Below are 23,480 nucleotides of genomic sequence, written 5' to 3' on the forward strand. Positions count from 1 at the left end.
CGTGATTCCTAATCAAAAGATAAGAATTTGACATAGTCAGTTTTTTTGTATCGTTTCAGGTAAACATGTTCTTTACCAAATAATAATTGACATGCCAGTAAAACGGTTTTAAATTAAAAAGACACAGGAAGTGGAGAGAAGGAAAGAGAGAATGAGAAGGAGCAAAAGGTTTTCAAAGAGAGTTCCTAGTTTTTGGCTCTTGTGGTGAGCTGTGTGTAATTTTTGCAGCTTCCTCTTCTAACCCCCCTGCAAACAGGAGTAGCGCAAGAGGGAGGGAGAAAGTAAAAGAGGGAAGGGTGGTTGACTGATTATGTGCTCAAGAGGTGTGTGTGGTGAGGTACACAGCTCTCTCTCTCTACTGCTTTAAGAGCTTTACCGCTTCAGCCAACATCCTGAAGCAGGCCTCTCTTCACTCCTCTCCCCTCTCTCATCCAGACCAATGTATGGACTCCAGGAGCTTGAGTAGACGCAGTGAGGAAAGCAACTTTTCAAAAGAGAGATAAACGGTGGGAGGGAAGTCTGCTGTTGGCTTCCTGGGCTGAGCTGCATGTGCTGGCTGGCCGGGTGTTGGAGTTACAATAGGAAACAATTGCCTTTTTTCCTGTGTGTGTGTGTTTTTGTATCCACCCCTCACAAAGAACAGCTGGACTACGAACTGGACTGGAGAAAGACTTCTGGATGCAGCAGCAAAGTGGAGGATCAGCCAAAAGAGGACAAGTGAAAGTGATAAAACAGAGGCTGGAGCAGCAGGAGTTGGACTGAGAATACAGGAAGAAGACAGAGGCAGAGCATTCAGGGACAGAAAAATATAGAAAGGGCAAAAGGAGAAATTGATCTCACTCCCTTGCCAGTTCTCCCAGGTGTGGTGGAACCTTCTTCCATCTCTCTTCTCCCATCCCTTTACCTCTCTTGACCCTGACATGGGCCGCCTGCTGGCCCTGACCTTCACCTACCTGGCCTATGTGCTGGCCATCGCGATTGCCTCAGAGCGCCAGCAGCACCGTGTGCAGCACGGCCCCTGCAGCTACACTTTCATCCTCCCTGAGGTGGAACACTGCCATCCCTTAAAGGACTTCCAGGTCACAAATATCCTGCAAAGGGACTCCCCACCTGAGGCCGAGCCCGATACAAGCCAAACCAAGGAGAGCAAGGCCCAAAAGGAGAGGCCTTCCTGGCAAGAGAGGAAGCTGCAGAGTCTGGAGAGTGCCATGGAGAATAACACTCAGTGGCTGCAGAAGGTAAGGTTTCTGAACTGTTGACTAAGGCGACCACTTCCTCCTGCCATACCGTGTTCTTCTTGTCTTTTTTTGCAATGTCGCTTTCAGCTCGCAGATCTTCAAACTAAATGCTGTAGAAGCACCGGATGTCCACAGAGTGCTCCATCCGATAACATCTGTTGACAAGCCCTCATTATTGATAAGTTCACTGCTTAGCTGGGATTTCCTGGATGCTTGCTGTATGGATATCTGGCTCCATGACAATACCTAGTGTATGAGTGTGTGTCTGAATTTAAGACCACTGGGATGTCAGAACTCCCTGTTGCATGCAAGTGGAAGAAGAATGGATAAAAAAAAAGTTTTATAATATCATCACATGGTTAAACCTTCTAAATGAGTGTTTTCGCCCCCACGAGCAACAAGTATACAAAACTTCTACTCTTGACTCATGTTTTAGTGGATTTATGAGCCAAAGTCAACTCAAATGCTCTCTGTACCAAACCCAATGTACATAAAAACAGTATCATCCTTTCTCAGTAAGATGGTGTTGGACACATTTTGTCCTCATTGGATTGTTAGCCTTTGTAGCTCCGGTTGACTCAGATTATGACTGAGTAAAATGAAATGATGTAATGTAAAATGGCTTCACAGTGGAGTTTCCATTCCTAAGGTTATCTGGGCAGGGAATCAGTGTTGGGCCATTGTTTTGGACAGACTGACTGAGTGACTGACAGGTCACCCCTCTCCACCCATCTGTCTATTCTCGTCTCCATCTCCGCCAGTATATTTATGGTATGCGTTAATCCCCAGTTTGATTATAAGAATTTGTGTTGGGTGTTTAGACTGGCCGACTGAGTGCAAACACATATCTGAGGATATGAAAATGTGGTTTTGTGAATGCCAAAATGTTTCCTCCGTTGCTGTCACTTCACCCTTCCCACCATATACACTCATTTTTAATTCTTTCCTTTCCCTCCTGACAATTCTTTTCCATCCAACTTTGTCATTTCTATCCGCACCTCTGATGTGATGAATGTGTCTCATCGATCATGAGCTCTCAAAACCTTCTCCCATTCTGCTCACGTTCACCTGAAATGGAATCGAAACACACACATAAAAGCACACACTGATATACCCCTGTGTATTCGCTCTGCGTGATACTCCATCTATGAACTGGAGTCACGCCTTCCATAGGAAGCATCTCGTGGGGTCATATTATAAATATATACGTGTGTGTTTGAAATATGGAAAAAGGAAGAAAAAAACACTTTGTCCTCACGCATATCGTTTACAAAGCTCGAGCTGAACTGTAGAATTTAAATCTTCACATGCTGCTCTCATCTTGGACTCATCTTGGACTCTAACTTTCCACTTTCTCCACCAGAGATGTGATATAAGCGGCTATAAACAAAAAGCAGTAAAACAGTCCCACAACATGTACAGAAAAGCCTCTGCTGACACACATCGCGCTCCGTTGCCAACATCCTCCACATAACGTCTGGAATGAAACTAAACGATCCAACATTTCAACAAGTAACCCCCAGCAGACTAAACTGATGCATAAATGATCAAACTGTAGGTGGGATTTCAACAAAAACACAGCATTACTCTAGAGAGACCTTTCTTTTCAATTGCACAAGGGTACGCTGAACTTTGACCCCAGATGGCAAAGCTTTTTCAGCACCTTGTGAGGCTCATTAAGCCTATCTGCATTCTGCAGGTTTTGGAGGAACGTGGTGGTATGGATCTGGAAGAGCTTCAGGCACATGTATGAGTGTGTGTCGGTGTTTCTGTGAAACCTACGATCTCCCTCAAAGCTCCCCTGGGATGCTACGACCCTTACTGTGAGCTTTCTACCAAAACCCTATGAAAGAAAACACACACCCACGCATACAGATTTAGGAGCACACACACACACATACTAATCCACCATGTTCCACAGAGTAAACTCTGAGTGAAGTCCAACAGGACTGTATTAATGCTCCAGATTCCTCCTGGTGTTTCCAAGAAGAAACTGGTGTTTGTTTTCTTTTGGAACAACCCCCAACATCACCCCCATCGTGTCCCTTTTGCTCTCTGCTGCCCTGAGGGCTTGGCTGCTTTTCTTAGTATGTTTCAGAGGCTGTGGTTATTATGCTAATGCAGAAATATTGCACAGATCAAGGTAGCTAGCTGACCACTGGTGACCTGATATTTTGGCTGCTCAATATTTCATTAAACCAAAGTATTTCTACCACATTACTTACATCACTCGATTGGGCTCCATTAACTTTCATAGACTTACACACATTTTTCCTTCGTAAGTGGTCTGATTCTGACTGCTGAATTATTAAATCTTAAGTGCTCATCTCAATTACAAAGACACAGTTTCACTTATGCTGCAGTTTTGTTTAGTTGAGTTTTTCTTTTTCTTTACCACAGTCTGTGGGTGTCTTGGCAGTCCTCACAGCAATAAATAAAGTGACACCGAGACAAGAATAAAATTCTGCCCTCATGCTACTGGCTGTGTTGGTGCTTTGAGCTAAATTGTAATGTCAGGACCCCAGCTGTCCGATTTATCCAGTAATAGATCCAGACATTGCAGTCAAAACTACAAAGGTTAGTGTTGTCATGGTGTTAAAGGACAATTCAGGGTATCTCCGAAGTTACTGGGATGCATTTTTGGACTTTCTAAAAATATACCTATCCCTAAAAAAATATTGCATTAGCTAACATCTGGTAGCATGCTTCTGTTCTTGGTACCAGACCCATCATTAGAAAAACATAAATACGAGCATAAGATGGAGAGATGAACATCACCCTGCAGCAGATAATAATGCAGATATCAGTGACAACAGATACACCACAGGTTAAGCGAAACACAGGATGAAGGGTGGAGCTGATGTAGAGGTGGGTTGCAAAGTGGCTTGGAGTTGTCCCGCAGCTGGAGATAAACAGATCTGCTGGGACCTCAGTTGAACTAATGCTGTTTAACATTGCTGCCAGTCCATCTATTAACTACTAAGATGTGAATAACATGATGAAAAATCAAAAAGTCTGGATTCATCAGGTGGGTGTGTCTGTTTTTTTCCTGACAAGCAGGAACTGCCAACCCCAGGTGAAAAACAAAATCAGCAGCCACATTGATTTATATTCTTTGTCGTTGCCCTGTTCAACCTACAGAACATGGTGTCAACCAGAGGCAAATCTTTTAACAGACTTTGCTGCTGTGAAAACAGGTCGCAGTGTGAAATGCATCTAGAGTTTTTTGTACACTGCACAGCTTAAACAGACTCTCTGTCTCTTCCATTGCATAGAGGTGGTGGCAGAAAAAATCTGTATGATTAAAGAGCAAGTCACAAAAGTTTCACACAGAAGTTTCTCTAGATTTCTGCTTTTGCACTGTCAAATCACTATTTCCATTCTCGCAGTCGTACCCATCCTGTTGCGCCTCCGTCTATCATGGTCATTTGCCAAAACAACGTGCACACATGTTTCCCCTCCCTTCTGCAATTGTAACCAAGAACAAGCGCGTCCATTTGCTCAGTAATTAAGATATCAGGGAAGTCCTATGATTTTCTCAGCACCGATCCCTTCTCTCTTTCGTATATACACAATAAAACGGAATTATGTTACATCCCAAAAGCAATTTATCTGGCTGCATAGTGCAGCGAGCGACAGCAACAGCGAGCGAGCATTTGGCAGAAGGGGGATGGAGTACATCAAGACTTCTGAATTGAGCTCTGGAAGAAAGGATGTAATAGGAACACTTTGGACAGGCAGGCCGATAGCAGCCCTGAATGCATAAGGCTGATTACGATGCAGGGATCTTTGGTTCTTCTTTGGAGTCTGCTTTAATCCGCTTGGTAATCTCTTCATAACCTTCATTATGAACGGATTCCCCCCCCCCGCAGTCTCAGTTGTCCTAAAATAGTAAAATATGAGGGAGGGATTTACAGAGAAAGATTGAAGGGAGACACTTTAAAAGAATGGGAAAGTTCAAGAGACAAAGAGAAAGATTACTAGCAAGCAAACAGTTTGAGTGCAGATTCATCTCTATTATCCCACTTAAGTTAGTATTTTTTAAACTTAATAGAAAGAATTATAATGACCCCATTCCTCCACATATTTTTTTAGGCGAAGAAACAAACAAGCAAACAAATAAACCACCAAACAAACAATTGTCTGGTTTGAATTTCCTTCGATTTTTGTGGATAGCCACTCATTAGCTGGATAATTTTGAGTGCTTTCTCCTCAGAGACTTAATTTTCCACTTGTGTGGTTTAATGAGTACAGTCTGATCTTTTCTCCCCAGAAAAATCATAAATATTAATGTTCTCGAGTTCGATATTCTACTCTGCTTTATTGCAAAAGGCACAGGCCATTGCCCGTTAAACGTCAAACAAAACTGTATCATTCACAGTAGAAAAAGTGAAATTGGACTTCCTGATGCCGTTTTCTCAAACAGACCACATTAATAAGAAAATCTATTTATTGGAACAAGATGGATGTCATCCTATTTTTACTCCCGGTGTAACATATGATGGGTTTTAGCCAATGCTTCTCTCTCGGTGCTTGTGATTGATTACAGAGTTTAGGTGACTATCCCTGAAGTCCTGCTCATGAATATCTTGATGTCAAACTCCCAGTATATGCTTTCGCTTCTCTTTCTGCATACCCACTGAAATGCCTATATATTCCATCATTTTATGAATGTTAGGTGATTGGCCTGAGGTAAACCTGTAGATGGATGGATAGATGAGTGGAAATACACTGCAAATGCCCCGGGGATACTAAATTCTGTGACTCCATCACAGTGTCTGAAAAGATTGAGGTAAAAAAAAAAGGGCACACGACTTCAAGGTTCAGTCTTTCATACTGCATCAATGTCCTAGTGAATACATAAAGCACATTGCCTGCTAAAATCAAGCAGCAATCCCTTGGGGCTGAAAAATGAATTGTCAAAAAACTGCAGTTCCCCTAGTGGCCATTTGAGGCCAGCTTCAAGTAAATCAGTAAGCCCTCATAGACTTTTGTGTTAAAATGCTCAACTTTAGCCACTAAAATAACCTTTTACAGCCTGGCAGTAAATACAGTGCTCATCTGAACACAGATCCTGCCCCAGGGCCGTACAGCTATCTATTTCCTTATGCGGTCGATCATTATCTCTCTACTATTAATAACACAAAGAAGTGAAAGATTTCTTCCAAATCTCTCAACAAAGTCATCCACTTGTGTCCTGCACTCCTCCTCCTGCTCTTAATGACTTAGAGTTGTACTGAAAGTCTGAGGTGTACAAGATGAACAGGAATGGAGACAGCAGCAGAAGTGATCCTTCTTACTATTTAGATGGGAGTAAACCCTCTGCAGTATGTGGATGATTGTATTTAGATTTGTTCTGTATGTAACTGTGGAAGGCCAAGAGAAGTTATTCCATGCATTTTCAATAGGACCAAAACTAGTCTCTCCAGTACTTCTGTTGCATACAATATGAGAGCAACTGCTCGATAGTCTTTATGCTCTGATAGTGTTGACGTCTCTGGTGCAGGAACCAGACAGGATGTTTGCTATCTACTCCTTCTTCAAAATGGCGTCATAAATGGCGTTAGGATCACAGACACAAGGCAAGCACCAGGAGGAGGCCAGGAGTCTTAGTTAAGTAGGGGGAGGAAGGGGAAGAAGAGGAGAAAGGAAAAAAAAATCAGTAAAGGTAGTGAGTGTGTGTGGAGGGCTGTGAACTAAACCTGCAAATGAGGTAAAAAGGTTTACCTCATTTGCCCTCTCCAGGTTGCTCACTGGTTGTCTGTCTGTCACCTTAAAACCAGTGATTTGTTTTTCATTCTTCTCATTCTGCTCAACTTTAACCTCCAGCTTCCTCCTGTAGGAATCCTTGCATTTCCTCAGCTTCACTGTTAGGTCCCTCTGAACTCTCCTCAGTTCCTTCCCGTCCCCACGTTTAAAGTCTTTCTTATTATTATTCAGGAGCCTTTTCAGGCTACTAGTGATCTGAGGATTATTGTTCGCAACTGCATGGATTGGATTTTTGCAAGGCCTACATTAAGTGTTGTGACTGTTGATTGACCGATGTGCCATACACACAGCTTCCTATGCTATTTACTGACCACAGCTGCCAACAAAGGCAGCTGTAGCTGGTAGTCAACTACTGTCTGAGAGTCTTCACCTCTGTCGTTTCCAATCACTTTGCTCACAACTTAGCACTCGACTCCCTCTGGTCTAAATGTGGTGGTTCTGACTCCATAAAATTAAAATGCTAATGCTGAGGCTTCACAATTTCCACAAACTAATGGGTGACTTCATGGTGGCCACCTCCATCCTTCATATGCAGTGCATGGATAAAATCTGGTTATTACCAACACAGAATGAGAAAATTATCAGCCTGTTCTCCCCACAGCTGGAGAACTTCATCAACGAGAATGTGCGCTCCGGGGTGGAGGAAATAAAGAGAACTGCGGTACACACCCAGACAGCTGCCATGCTCGAGATGGGAACCAACCTCCTCAGCCAATCAGCAGAGCAGACTCGTAAACTGACAGATGTTGAGACCCAGGTAAGCCTATCAGCAAAGACCAGAGCGAACCTATTTGCAGCCAGTCCAAATGAAAAACTGTGGGGGCCACACCCATGTAAAAAAACAAATGATGTCACTTGGGAAACGCTCGGTGAACAGCTAATTAAATGTAAATCAGATGTAACCCGCTGAGAAGCCATGCCCAAAGGTGGCGGGAAATGCTCTAAAACAGCTGGTATTTGGTCCTGCAGGCTCTTGATTGACACAGTGAGTCGAGCTTTGCGTCTGACAACAAGCCAATTAAAACACAAAGCTTGGTAGCACAACACAGATGTGTCTTCAATTATGCCACAGATTTTGTTATTACAGACCAGGCTGTTTTTGGTCCCGTTGCTTTCTTTCTCTCTTATCAAAGCTTATATAAAATTTGCAACCTGTGCAAATAATCCGAGCAGCTTTGTTCAAGTTTTTGTTTTAACCGCGACTTCAAAACATGTCACAGGTGCACATGAGATCATCCTTGCTTAAGTTTTGATTATAAGATCAAAGAAGGCAATTTCACGAGCTTTGTGATGGACAGTTTATCCCCAAGGGTCCTTTTTATGAATTCCCGGCGAGCGCCCTTTATTTTTCCACTCCACATCTCTCACCGTTCTCATTCAATCTTCTTTAATGTGTGATAGATTTTTTTTCTTGCTTATTGTTTTTTTTATCAATCTATAGGTGTTAAACCAGACAAGCCGCCTGGAGATTCAGCTACTTGAGTACTCACTCTTCACTAACCGGCTGGAGAAACATATACTTCTGCAGACTCAAGAGATCTCTCGCCTCAGTGATAAAAACAGGTGAGAACACATACACACACACACTTCTCAAAAGACATTAGAGCACATTTTAGAGCACTTGAAAATGCTTCATCAGTAAAACCCTCCCTAAAACTCTACGTGCGATAATGAGTTTTTCTTTGATTTTTTAAAAATCTGTCTGTAAGACTTGGTTCGTGCTATTTTCCTCATCGGTTTTTCCTTTGCTAATGAAATAAGATGAAACATAAAAAAGCAAATACTCCTTTGAAAAAGAATGCTTTCTCAGGAAAAGGCCACTTCATGGGTATTTTGAAAGGGAGACTATAAAAGCCCCGCAGAGATTAATGCACTGTATATGCACATGCATAAACTGGCCCTTCCCATACTGCAACTGCAAAGAAATATGTTGAATGAGCTCATCAATTGTGAACTAGAGGGCAATTAGACATAATGCGCATTGTATAAGCGTGTGTGTTTGTGTGTGTTTGCTAGTAAATGGGCAGTGCAGTTAGGAGGGGTTTCCCTTTCTTCTCTCTAGGAACACAGGGTCAAGTAAAGGCCAGGAGGTTAAGGGCTGGGCTCTGGGTGGATTGAAAGGGAGCCAGTTTTCTTTCTTTCTTTCTATCCGCTTGTTTATCATTCCATCCATCTCTACCAAGTGTGACCAACAGAGAACACAGTCCTCCAGCGTTCTAGCACCTGTTACACATCTGGCCCCGCTCGACCCCCCGTTCTGCCCTTCGGCCCTCATCTTTCAAGACGGTGACGCAGATCGGACGTGTAGATAAATGAATCCGTCTTGACAAGGGTAAACTCCATGACAGGGTGCATGAAATTAGAAATGTAATAGCAGATTTGCGGAGAGGCAGCTGTGGAATGAAAGGGAAATAAGGGCTCCACTAGTTGGATGAGGCTACTGCTGCTGAGCATTAAGGGCATGGGGCCAGTTTTTGAACTGCTGCCAAGCTAAGAAGGGGCAGAGAGGCATGTTTGCTTTCATAGGCATTATATGTGAACTAGTATTGGCAGGAAGTACAGCACACTGCAGCAAGACTAGTACCAGTGTATATTTTAGAATAATAATAGTAAATAGCAGAATATCATAACCAGAACAGTATAATTGCCCAGGTCGCACAAGAAATGTTCCGTCAACTTACACAATCATTGAAACATTGCTGTGCTGCCTTTATGCCATGCTTTGCACTGTGATTGAAGCAAAGCGCCCATAATGGAGAACAATTTCTCATCGAGTGTTTTCCCACAAAGCAAAAAAATAAAATGGAAGTGAGTGAAAAGAAAAAAAAAGTGGCTTCGATTGATCCAGCTTTCTTTCCCGGCCACATACTGAGCTGCTGCCTAAAGTGGGAGATTGAAGATCCATCTGCGTGTTCACGGAGCTCAGAAGTAGCTTGTTCAATCTAGGTGGCTGGATTGTTTCAATAAATAACTGCTGCAGACTCATTAGTCAAAGCCATAAAGATCAAGCTGCAGGGATTTATGGTGCTCGTTTGGACGTGGGGGTGTGCCACTTGTGCGGCGCGCGCGCGCACACACACACGCACACACACACACACGCAATCAGGTTGTTACCTCATTGCTATGATCGAGCAGCTTAGCATGCAGGCCATCTGCGAGTGCTGCTGTGGTACAGGTGTTTATATGATGTTAGCCCAATGAGACTGTGGAGCTGATGTCTATTAGTCATCCTTGTATAAATGTGCAAGTTTGTGCAGTCTCCACTGTGAAAGGTAAATGCTGAATGGATGGATTCTGCACCCCCCCCCCCCCCCCCCCCCCACACACACACACACACACACACTTTTAATCTTCATCCTCCAAACAATATGCATTTAACAATGGTGTTAGTGCTGCTTCAGATGTATTTTTCATTAATTTTTTCCTCTCTTTTCAAGAATGCTCTATAAAGTAGAAAAATTCACTTTCTCTTTCTTTGCTTTGACAGTTTTCTGGAACAAAGGCTCTTAACCTTGGAGGGTCGGTATGGGAGGGAGCTAAAAGGTCTGCAGAGCGAGAAGCAGCAGCTTCAAGAGCTTCTCGAGAGGCAGAGCCAACTGGTCAGTCAGCTTCAGCACGAACTGGGCAGCTCTTCTCTTAACAGCACCTTACTACAGAGACAGCAGGCCATGCTCACAGATACTGTGCAGCAGCTGCTCGCTGTGGCCAATCACTGCAATGGTAAGCCTTAGTAAGTTTACTGTGCAAATGGCACTATAAATATCAATTTCTAAACAAATATAGCCAAAGGCAGCTTGTAATTAACATCTGAGACATGCTATATATGTACATGCTTACACTGCAGACACAAAAGGCTTAAAGCAGAGTGTAAAGCTTCGAGAGAACTCACATATGGGGTTGGGATTTGTGTGCAAAACCCGTAAGGTTGCCATCTGTAAACACATGTTTGCATGTTTCTTCAGAAATCTCCAATATGCCCAAGGAGGAGCCGCTTAGTTTCAGGGACTGTGCAGAGATCCTGCGATCTGGAGTGAAAGAAAGTGGAATATATAGCATACGCCTCCACAACTCCACACAGACTGTCAAGGTAGTAAGACTTTAAAGGCCACTGGCCTTTTCTTGCAAATATCACCTAACCGACTCTGACATGAAACTTTCTTTTGGTCTGTGTGTCTCACACAATTTAACACTAGAGTTATTTTAACTTGGATTAATTTTATAGTTTTTTTCCCCAACCCAGAGTCATTATTTTGAGCTGCAATAAATACAGGGAGAAAAAACAAAACTAGTCTGATGTCATGGTAATATACTAGGGATTTGGTGTAGAGGTGATGGAGATGTCATGCTGTGTTACAGAGAGCTAAAATAATAAGCAACAGGAGCATTATGCCCTGCAGGCTTTATGGTGAGCGAGAGTGCACTGCAGAATGCAAAGTCAGAAAAGCCTAAGAGGTACCTCTACTGATCTCAAGTAACTAGCCCTTGGTAAGTCAACCATGACATCCACCAGCAGGCTATTCATATTCTGAGTCACATCTAGCATTCTGGGGATCTTAACTCTCAAAGCCTTACAGGGCAAAAAAGACAGGCTGAAGCAGTGTTGTTTTATTCATTATTTTCAGTCTAGTTAGCTGTTGGCACCAACTCCTACTGCCTCTGCCCCCCTCCCCCACCCCCTGTTCTTCCTCTTTATTTCCTGTGGGCAAGGCAGCCAGGTGTTAGGCACTGGTGCCATGTGTTTCCTGCCAACTGGGGCCAGTGTACATTTCCACTGATACAAGTTAGTACTCGTGAAATCATTGCTGCTTTCAATCTACTCCATCTAATTCAAGTTGCAATGTGGCTGGCAAGCTGGGTGGCTTCATAAAAGTGGGGCACATACAAATTGCCCTATTTTCAAAGCCGAAAGCCAGCTTTCTCTACAGACAAAAGGAATACAAGAATACATGTTTAATGCATAAACTGGATATATGAGGCAGATTTAGCGGGCCATCCATTAGGCTCTGTGAATGATGATAATGATTACAAAACCACATAGTTAAGGGTCTGTTTTTTTCTTCTTTTCTTCCTTTTTTGTGTCTCTTTTCTGTATGTTTTTGAGAACTCCATTCGTAGAAAGTCCCTTTATCACATTGACCATAAAGTCATTATTTTTTTTTTCTTGAAAATCCTAATGACCCTTGAGCTTCCAGTGCTTTATTGTAATGGATTTGGCCCTGGCATGCCTTTCTTGGCCAATAACAAGTCTATTTGGAGTATTAAATATGAATCTGGTCTAAATCAGAGTAACAACCACATTTGGGAAATGACTTAAATTGAGAATTCTATTTCAAGACCCTGTTTTTGTATTCGGTGTGATGCCTTTAAGGTCAGAACATTGGCCTAATGTGCCAGAGTATAATCACACAACACTGCTGGTCTGCTGTGTATTTCAGGGTAAATGAAATTCTCGGAACCATCTGAACACTTTAATTTCTTACTAAAAAAAATTAACCTGCAATGTGGATGCTTATATGCCGTGACCAGTTCTCCCTCAACTGATCTGCCCCTCCCTGAGCCTGGTTCTTTGGGAGCTTTCTTCCTGTTAACGGGGAGTTTTTTTTCCTTCCCACGGTTACCAAGTGCTTGCTCAAAGAGAGTTCCCTGATTGCTGAGGCTTTCTGAGTTGTTATGATATACAGCACATTGTGGCCACTCTTGTTGTAATTTGGTGCTATATAAATAAAACTGAATTGAGGTTTGGTTGGTTGAAGACATTCAAGCAACTATTGGTTGTATCCACATTCCAGAGTGTAAGATTGTTTCTGAAACACAACTGTCGCTGACAACATTTTATAGATATTCAAACATAGTGCCAAAGAACACTAGTCCAACACTGCTTTGAGGTATGGTGAGTACAAGCGTTCAATTAAAATGAATCACTGAAGTATCTAATCTTACCACCCATGGGAGAAATTCATTTAGCACACCTGAAGGAGGCTGGAAGAGGTCCAATTAAATACCTCAGATATCTAAAGTAAGTCCCTGGACAAGTTTAGATTTCAAGATCTGTCACGAGACAAACAAGTAAAATGAATTCATATTAGTTTGTCCAAAAATCCATGGAAAAACCTGCGGCCAAGCAAGAAAGAAAGCAGACTGTGTAACCAGAAACGCAGAAGCCTCGTCCTCAGCTGCTACACAAGGGATAAGAGAACATGGTGAGGTGAAGTTTTTTCTTTCCCACCTGGGTTGTATCATTGTGACAACCTTAGACGCAGAGTTCCCGAGGTTTCCGAGGCATGCTTTAAATAACAGAAAGGCTGCGGTGTGTTTTATTTCTTCATGTCAATTCTTCACTTAGTGTAGACAGCTTTGGTTCCTTAAGAAGTGACATTTTCAGATTAATCCCTCTTTAAGGATACATAGACTCAGGAAAGATTAGACGTCAGTCTCAGATGGTTTAAAATGGGAAACATAGGGAATACTCAATGTCTGACATATGTTCATCATTTGTATCATTTGTATGATACTTCATAGACTATTGAGATGTTTTAGAACATTTTTTTTCATTTTTGAATATAAAATAAATACTTTTTGTATGTCATTAAATTAAATACTTATTTGCAAAGTAAATCTGCTGCAGGACTTCCTGCATTTTAGACTCTTTTAGTTGATTGTTTCGAATTTACAGCATCAGACTTCTTTCTTTTCATTCAGTCTTAATGCCATTTGAAAAAAAACATCTCCAATGGATCTGCTCTGCACCAACTTAATGCCAACCAACAATCAGTGACAAGCTGGTTAACAAAGCCAAGCAGTTAGCTGATAAAAAGCCAGAGAGCCCTCACAGCAGCTGGTGGGGAATACAGGATCGGCATTCACCAGGTGGCTTGAAGCAGGAGTCCAAATGAATGTTTTGCCTCTTCTGAATAGAGAACAATCACTGTGGCAAATGCTCTATGTTCTGTATCAGCTGCAGTTGCTCTGATGCTTCTTTAGTTGGATAAAAACGTATTGATGCACGCACAAACTTGAAGGGGACTTAATGTGGTGGTTCTTGGACTACCAAGAACAGGTCTTCTTTAAAGACAGCTTCAGATGTACTTCTTGTAGACACTCACCCCTAATGAATAATAGCTTGTTTTAGCTGTTTTCTATTTGCAGGTGTTTTGTGATATGAAGACCAGAGGCGGGGGTTGGACGGTGATTCAGCACAGAAGAAACGGTTCCGTCGACTTCCATCGTGGGTGGAGGGATTACAAAACGGTGGGTTCCCCAGCCAGATGGCAGGGCCACTTTTAAGCTCAGGTCTTATGGTATCAGTATTGCAGGACTGGACAGGAGGTTTCAGTAACTTTCCACGGGTGCTTTGACACAGAGAGGTGAGGGAAAGCAGCTCGCCTGTGATCCCGGGTGACCTGCGCTTGTTGTATTTGGCCGCCCTTATGTTCTCCACAGCCCCCCCATGTTATTGCACCTGCTCTCACTCCCTGTCCCAGCCATACTCCCACACATCCACATAAACAAAAATGCACAAACACACACACACTCACGTGTCACGCAGCACTATTATTTGCATCCATCCTCAGATTCCCCTAAGCCTTCCTGTGCAGGGATATGAGTGCGTTGATGAAAGAAACCGAATTTCCAAATGCAAAGACCACCCTAAAACAAACTGGATACAATACAATTGCGCTTGAGAGACTGTGAAGTTGCTCCAGCGCTTTGGCTGGGAATCGAGCATGTTTTAGCACCTTTGGCTTTCATTTTGCTTGGAATTTAAATAATGCTCTTTTTTTCTGATTCCATTTACAAAGTGTTGCACAACAAAAAAAAAAAGCCAGTACTTGTAAAGCTTTTACAGACAAAACAAATTTGGGATTTTTGACTGAATGGAAGAGCAATTTTTCTTTCACCTATGCCAAGAAATCAATTGTCATTGCTCGGTTTGGAAATTAAATGCATAGCGGAGTGCGACTGCAAACAGAGAGAGTGGGAGAAAGAGGGGAACAAAAAACGCCTTAAAAACTATTGAATGACAATATTTTTACAAGTGGATGATAAATATTTGGCTCCAGCTGTGGCGTGGGAGGACAGGGGCCCCTGTAGATGCCAGATAACGTATGAACCATAATGCTTCACTTGCCCTGGTCCACACACAGTATTCTCAAAGAGGTTGTCTCAGAGTTCATCGAATTTTGCACCCAGACGTGCTGGAAAGATAATAAATGTTCCACAGCTCTTTATTTGAACAAAAAAAAAAAACAAAAAAAACACAGCAAAAAGCAAGTTTGACAGGGAAACAAGGTAACTTATATTTAAGACATAAACATTTTTTTTTAAAGCCAGTCGTGTAGCATAACCCAGTCAGTTATGTAGCACCACAAAAGTGAGACCGATGTGTCACGAAAGGACGGGATGTGCCAAGCGCTGACCCTGGGAATTCAATGGACCTGGCCGAGTTGCACCGAGCTGTTTCCACCTCCTCGAAACAGTCCTCGGTGTGTGTGTGTGTTTGTTTGGGGGTTTTTTGCAAAGAGCACACGAGGGGGGCAGCAAGTCAGACACAGGAACTGCATTGAACATTGAACAGTGGTCAATAAAAAAGAAATTACCTGTGCAGACCAAATGCCTCACTTCTGAAGTGCTCCCATTTTGGGCTGAAGCCCAACAGGAGATGGCTCAGAATCGCATGGCAGATGTAGCACGACAGACCCACGCCCGGTGTTTTCTCATGGTGACACACAGATGGTATCTGACAAAACTGGGCTTTTCTGCAAGCCATTTCATTCCCCCATATTTAGCAGTTTGTGCTCAGTTACAGACTATTATTTGTATTATTTCTTCTTAGCACTATCGCTCACTATTTCCTTACTTTTGTTTAATCCTCTTTACTCCTTATGGAATATAGGACTTAGACAGTTTGTCTCCACATCACATCCTGTGCTCTCTGAAAGTTATTTTGGCGATTGGGTCAGCAGCTTTCAGTTTATCCATGAAAGATTGCCTCCATATCTGCTTGGGGCATCCTCTTCTTTGCTTTCCTTGGGCTTAATTGTGCCACTGAGGATTTAAGGAAAAGGCAATTGCTATTTAGAAAAGCAAAATAACTGACTATAGTTTATACAGTACAGTGAATACTAAAATTACTGTAACCATCAGATTTAAAAGTAACGTTTGTAATGAGCAATGTCGCCTTGATGTTTCTGGAGGTCACTTGATTTTGGTAGTACTACCCGAATCTTCACTGGACAAACTGGCCGTGTTAGACTGCCTATGAAGCTCTTACAGTGCACCTCTGTATCCTCACAGGTCTTCTAGCCCATGCCAAAGGACTTTAATGAGTACGCTGTGAGTTTCCTCTGTTTTAATTTTTCAGGAAACTCTGCTAAGGATAGTGAGTTCCAGCACAAACAGATATTTGGTGGTTTTAAGGGACACAGGGTCCTCTAGAAACTCTCTTTGTTTGCTTTGACTGACTCTTAGCTGCACGTTAGTGGCCATGCAGAGAAGACCTGCAGCTGTTTCTGGTTGTGGTAGGTGTTTCTCTTCACCTTTAACAATGATTATGTCAGTAGTTATGTCAGTGGCTATTAAGCTAACTATTTATTTGTTAGGATTTTTTCCCACTGTGTGTTTAAGCTGAGTCAGTTTTCTGGCCTGTTTTCTTGATTCATGTGTGTTTATATCAGTTTGGGTCAGTGTAGACAGAGTTTGTTTGTATTTTTTGGATTGTTTTTTTTTGTTTAAGCGGTTAATGTGCTGTCTTACTTTATGATCAAGCCTAGATCTGTTTATTTTAACTTCGTTTATGGGCACAGACATCATTATTTGACTTTTTGTATGATGGTTTTCTTGTTCTTCGTGCCTGACCGGCTGGGTCTCTCACATTACACCAGTAAAATAATGAGAGAAGAAATGGCTGCTAAGCCTATAAATGCACAGAGATCTCAGTGTGAGGTAGCTGATATCAGTCTGCATTATTTATGAATTCCAGCTATTATTCACTTTTTGCCATTGCTAACTGTTGCACAACTTCTACATTGTACAGTGCTGGGAAATGAAGTGCAGTTAGCTAATGCTAAATTGTTAATGCTATAGAGAGTAGGGCTGATTCTTATATATCGCTTTCCAACTGTCCTCGAGCACTTAAAGCACTTTATACCTGTCTCATTCACACACACAGACACACACACGCTCACCTGTGCCTTAGTTCTTTTTATCTATATTGACACACTCCCATAATGAACACATCAGGAGAAAGTCAGGGTTTAGTATCAAGTATCATTTAGCATGTAGACTGCGAAGCAGCCAGGGATCGAACTACCAACCAGTGTTATATTTTAGGCAGTGGAGTGTGTTTGTGTGTGAAGGTTTTGTATAATTTATTGCTGTTTATCAATAATACTAAAAATATTGTTATTGTCCAGGTCTAAAGTTCAAACAAACAGCCTACAAACTCACAAAGCCAACTGTTATTTTAATTTGTATTTTACATTTGCTTGTGGAGATTTTGTGCTTTGGGATTTTGAAGTAAATTAACATGTCAGCTTACCGGTCTTTAGCTTTGGGAGTTGAGTATTTCACTTCCTTTATTCAGTCTTAGCCCATCAGAATGATATGTTTCACTTCTTAAATTGAGGTCCATTTTCATATTAACTCTGAACATACTTGGCAGGCTGCTGATAAAAGCATCCCCCCCTTGTTAGGATATTTTCTTTTTTCTATTGTGTCTTTTTCTTTGTGTCTAATCCAGGGTTTTGGAGAGTCGTCTGGGGAACACTGGCTGGGGAATGATATCATCCACGAGCTGACCAGCTCCCAGGATTACAGTCTGCATGTCCAGCTAAGAGACAGAGAGGGGAATGAAGCCTATTCGCATTATGACCACTTCTACATAGACGGAGAGGACAAAAACTACAGGTAACCAAAAAGCATGAACTGTAACTTGTGTTTCTTTAGCTTGCAGCAATGCTTTTCTTGTCTTATTGAATGACTTGGTAATTAGTACATGATTGGGCAAGACTTGACAACATGCCCACTTAAAACACCCACACTCTGATCGAAAATTTAATTATTTCTTTTTCCCACTTTCTCAGAAACATGACATGAATCGGCTCTTAATGAAGGTGTTTTATTTCAGAAGTCAGTGTAAGTGCTATATTAAGAGCTGTCTGTTGTGAACACTATAATGGCGGTACAGTGACACCTCTTCAGCTGTCACCTTTGATGCGGGCGCGGGACTCTCGGATTAGAAGCCGTTATCAACGGTTAAAATTCGTCTCTATGTTTTCATTTTTCTGGGTTTTTTTTTTAAATCTGCGACCGCTGAAGTGGAGGCAGCAATTGGACTGTTTCTAAAAGAATGTCATTCAAAATGATGAGCCAAGTGGAGGGCAAGCGGGCACTTTTAGTTTGCCTCTATTTTTCTTTTCCCATCAATGCACCTGCTGTTTCCCCCTGAAAATCCCCAAAGGGAGCCACATCCACTAGAGTATAACAGGAACACTAAGCAATACCTGCTCGCAGCCAGAAACTGACAACTCACACAAAGCCCTTTGGTAACCCAGCAATCACTAACAAGATTATGTGTGTGTGTGTGGGGGAGTCGGGGTGGGGTGAGGTGTGAGAATGCCGAAGCCATGTAGCTTCTAAAACAGACAGAAATGTAATATGAGGTTAGATTAGATAGAAATTCACAGGAATTTGCCCTTGTTTGGGGAACGTTTATGGAGATTGATGCTCTGAGAGATGACAAATCATAATCACATGTGGAGGTATGCTTCCAAGACGCCTAATAGGGCAGCAAAATTGCATTTGCCTGAGTTTCATCCCCATAATTAGCGTGATGAAACGCAGCCTTTCAACATTTAGCTGTAGGCTACACTGTGTGAGTTGAAGCACCTGAGTGCATATAACCACGTTCTGTCTAACCAGTTCAATGTGCATCAGATTCAGCTAGCACCCCGAAGAAGCTGGGTTGTTTTTTTTATTGCAACTCCCCAGCTGGAACTGTGGTGCTATGCAGCTCGTCAGCCAGAGCAGTTCTCATCCTTGGTGCATTCGGTGCACTCCCCAGAGCTGCATCAAGGTCTTCACCTAAAACTCAGTAACAAGATTCATACATTAATCATCGATATGACAGACCACCTTTCCCTTCGAGGAAGCCAAGAATAGCTGCACTTATAGCAGGGAAAGTAGTCGACATTCTTTTAGCGTAACTGTATCTCTGTCATTAAGCCATACAATAACAATATAAAAGACAGTCACCTTGAAAAGGGTTAGCCTGTGGTCTGTGGTATTGGTATAATAGCTGAGGGAAAAGAGAAAAAATAAAACACATCTGGAAGTCATGGCTAATGCAAATGTTTTTCGGGGGTGCTGGAGGAGCTGACACCTTCTGTAGGCCACTCTTTCCAGTAGCATATTCTGTAAGCTTGCTGTTGCCATTCTGACTAATTTGATTGGTCCTAATTTGCATCACATCATTGAATTAGCATGAAAAAACCCATCCTCATGCATGGCTGAACCTTTCCCCACATCTTGACTGGTCGTGACAGACGGCTTAACCTGGTTCTGCTCACGGATCAGTTGGGTTCTCTCTGTATTGTTGCACCACTATACCTCACAATATAAAATTTAAGATGAGTATTGTTGGGGAACAAAAAAAAAGTAATTAAATTTGATTGAAATTCTGTTAATGAACTCTGTGCTGTTCTAGCTTTTTTCCTGCCCCCCAGCACCAGCACCATTATCTCCTTCACCCCCCCTTCGTCTCACGATGTGTTGTCCTGCCCTGCGGTGAACTTACAAATTCAAGAGGAGGATTCTTCACTTAGTCCTCACAGACAGCGTGCCCCAGGCTACATGGGAGGAGGAGAGGGGGGTCACATAACTCAGGGGAGAGTGTGGCACTAACTAGACAAAATGACAGGGCAGAGGAGATGCCAAACAGCGAGACTGACCTTGTCTGCTCTCTTTAAAGCAGTCGTGATGTGCGCGCACACACACACTCTCACACACAGATGCGGAATCAGACGCAGAAACGCACACACACCCAATTGCCGGGCTGGTGTATGAAAATAATTGAGCGAATCAATTTAAGTTGGATAGAGATTTCTTACAGGCGCCGCTGCTTCACAAAGCACAGCATGGAAGAAAAATAATGAGAACTTCTTTAGGTTACTTTTTATACTGATGTTGAGACAACAATGGGGTAACAATAGGAATGCTGGAGTCGTACTGTACATATGATAAAAAGGATATGATATTATATTGTGGTATATAACTTTACATATTTCTATTCATCTGTTTCTTTTTGTTTTATCTTTGTAAAATAATAAATTGACAAATTTTATTTGAATTTAATGATGAGCTCGACAGGCTTTCATCCAAAAATACACCCCTCTTACAGAGTTTCTTAATAAGAAGAAGGAACGGTGAAAGAGAGGAACATCGGATTGTGCCCTCTTTAGGAAGCGGTTTACTAAAACCAAATTGTAAAGTCAGATATTGCCAGAAGCTGTGAAGAATCAAAGTTCGACAAAGGAAAAGTGAACAGTAAGAAGCCAATTCGTCAACCTCATCCTGTTGGTATCCTGTGGTATTATTGAAATACAGACAAACTGGGTTAGTAAACACAACTGTGCCGTGTTCAGTTTAGCAGAACACGATTGGATTACTTTAGAGATACTGAGCTTCAGCCAGTTTGGGGGCAGTTTCCACTCACTGTCATTTGCAGCATCCAACAAGTTGCCCAACATGGCTTTAAATAATGAATAGGAGCGCCTGCAGCTGAGCTTTTTTGCTGAATTTCTATATTCATTTTTTTTTCCTCTCTAGCCTTCATGCCGAGGGCTTCAGCGGCACAGCTGGACGAACCAGCAGCCTCTCCCACGCTGGAAGCCAGTTCAGCACCAAGGACAGAGACAATGACCGCTGCACCTGCAAGTGTGCGCAGCTCGCGTCAGGAGGTAACGTTGCATCAGTCACCTGCTGTCGCTCAACCCACATCATCTCAATCTGTCTCTCCTCATAACCCGTCTTGTAAAGAAAAAAAAAAAAACGATATCCACTCCCTTGTAAATGTCCTGAAGTGCATTTCATTTCCCTTCTGCGCCAGTATAAAGTTACTGCTGACTTACAGCTGTACATTTGGGTGTTACATTTCATGAGCTTGCATTCAATTAATTCTGACTTTTACCTTGAACTTTTTGCCACACTTCCTCTTCTGCAGGATGGTGGTTTGACGCTTGTGGTCCGTCCAACCTGAACGGCATATATTACCCTGCCTCCTCCAGCGTGGTTCGCTACAATAGTATTAAGTGGTACTACTGGAAGGGTCCAAATGTGATCGCTACCATGACAACCATGATGGTTCGCCCAGCTAATTTCTGATGATGTTGGCATGTACTTGCCACCGGATTGTGAAGTGAATGTCATCACCGTTAAACAGAAATATACAATATCCAAGAAAATGTGTATTTTTGGGAAGACACTCAAAGAAGGCTTTCGGTGATTTCAGCTTGTGGACATTTTGGAGGGGTGCTTTAGCAATCGCCTGGGGACATATATTCAGACTCACCGCAAATGACTGTGAATTCCTGAGTGAGGAAATCCACGCACCGGAACTATTCACAAAGGTACTCGGGCTATATTTTAATAAGGATTGTTCAGCTGTGAGAGGAAGGAGACAGAGTATGAGCTTGGCTACAGACAAAAGAAAAAAAAGAAGAAATAACACATCACTTTATGCAGTTTAAAAACCAGTTATGCAACCCCTAATAAATGATGAAACTTTAGAAATGTTATAACAAAACTTACTTTTAAGGATGGATAGAAAGTGAGTACATCAGAGAGACAGCTCAGGTTGAGCAGTTTAGAGATAAAGTTAAAAGAGGCGAGGCTGAAATAGTTTGGACAGAGGAGGAGGGACGGTGGATATATCAAACAAGGATGTGGAAGAGGGAGCTGCAAGGCGGGAGGAAAACAGGAAGACCACAGAGGATGTTCGTGGGCACAGAAAAGGAGCATTGGTGTGCTAGGCATAGGGTGAGATGGAGGTAGATGATCTGCTGTGGCTAAAAGATGAAGCGATGAAAACTTTTGTTGTGTATTTGATGTAAGATAATTTGGTGACACTTTATAACAGCCATCATTAATAAAGGATAAATTAATTTTTGTTTATTTTGTACTTTTTTTTTTACTGCTTAACAATAGAATAATAATGAATCTTATTTACTAATTGATTAATAAGTGGTGTGTAAATCAATCAATCTATGAACATTATCTGCACGGCTATTGTAAAGTTTATAAAATGTGTTACACTTGGTTAAGAAGCACTGTGGAATCTATAACAATAACTTGGATGACTAATATAAACTGGTCTTTATATTACTTAGTCTCTTGTCTCCTGTTATCACTGTTTGATATGAGTATCTCTCAGCCTGTCATTACAATGTAAATATTGCTGTTTCCTATGATACCATACATAACGCAATATTTAACTTGCAACATGATTATTATCTTATTACAACACGAGATAGATAGATAGATAGATAGATAGATAGATAGATAGATAGATAGATAGATAGATAGATTGATAGATAATAAAAAGGAGATCAGAGAAACCAAGAACCCCCCCCCCCCCCCCCCCCCAAAAAAAATGTCTTGAATGCTTCTGTATTTCATTTCACACTGACTGCTTTGTCAACTTGGATTTGGTGTTTGTGATATCTGTAATGTGCGCAGAGCGAAAGATAACCTATTCTTTAAAGTTTTACCATTGTTCATAAAACAACGCCATAAAGAACAGCAATAATATCAGCCTCTGCCCTTTGCGGTATCTTCAGGCTTTGCCTGCTTCTTTCAACAACCATATTTCATAATGTTTATTTGTGAGAGATTTAGCTGATAAATGTAAATCATACTCTTTCACCGCTGTGATTTGCTTTGAAAAATGAAACATTTGAAATAACATCTATAAACATAGCTGTAAATTACATTTGGACTTTGCCCAAATAGTAAAAACATATACAATTTTACACAGTTCCTACAACCCACAGTGCAAAGCTCTCGTCTCCATCTTGCTACATAAAAGTTGAACAGTCCGATAACGCTGAGCCCTGCAGCGCTCATTAAAAAGTGAATGGATGGAGACAGCAGTCAGTTAACTGGCAGATGACACATGTGGATGATAACTGGCAATCTATAATCTTATGTCACAGAAACAAGCTTTCTTTTACTGTATAATGAGTTTAAATAACATGGAAACAATGTCAGTGGAACATTGAAGTAGTGGACACACATTACCGGGTCAAATGGTTGCCATCTATTTATTACAAAAATGTATGACAAAAATAGACTATAGTAATAGTCACTCACCCATTCAAATCATTAAATTCAGGTGTTCCAATTTTGAAAGACTGTGTCCCTCTCAGGAGCTCAGCTAATTCCTGTGTGGTACCATCATAGGATGTGTAACAAGTCCAG

General features: G+C 41.8%; 1 protein-coding gene across 1 annotated transcript; it reads left to right on the plus strand.

The window, feature by feature from the left end:
- The first annotated feature begins 323 nt into the window (after positions 1–323).
- On the plus strand, positions 324–22,389 carry angpt2b (angiopoietin 2b). The gene is made up of 9 exons (XM_004547806.2): positions 324–1,238; positions 7,609–7,764; positions 8,449–8,570; positions 10,495–10,727; positions 10,970–11,094; positions 14,154–14,255; positions 17,746–17,912; positions 20,832–20,962; positions 21,226–22,389. Exons 1-9 carry the CDS (start codon positions 921–923, stop codon positions 21,384–21,386), a joined length of 1,515 nt encoding a protein of 504 aa, XP_004547863.1. The 5' UTR covers positions 324–920; the 3' UTR covers positions 21,387–22,389.
- The last annotated feature ends 1,091 nt before the right edge of the window (positions 22,390–23,480 follow it).

The sequence above is a fragment of the Maylandia zebra genome, linkage group LG22 (genome assembly GCF_041146795.1).
Source record: "Maylandia zebra isolate NMK-2024a linkage group LG22, Mzebra_GT3a, whole genome shotgun sequence".
NCBI lineage: Eukaryota > Metazoa > Chordata > Actinopteri > Cichliformes > Cichlidae > Maylandia > Maylandia zebra.

Excerpts from the sequence above, each read along its gene's own strand:
- angpt2b (XM_004547806.2), top strand. The coding sequence starts at position 921 with ATGGGCCGCCTGCTGGCCCTGACCTTCACCTACCTGGCCTATGTGCTG. Across the intron at positions 14,256-17,745 it reads GGTGGAGGGATTACAAAACG|GGTTTTGGAGAGTCGTCTGG; the intron begins GTGGGTTCCCCA and ends TGTCTAATCCAG. Across the intron at positions 17,913-20,831 it reads GGAGAGGACAAAAACTACAG|CCTTCATGCCGAGGGCTTCA; the intron begins GTAACCAAAAAG and ends TTTCCTCTCTAG.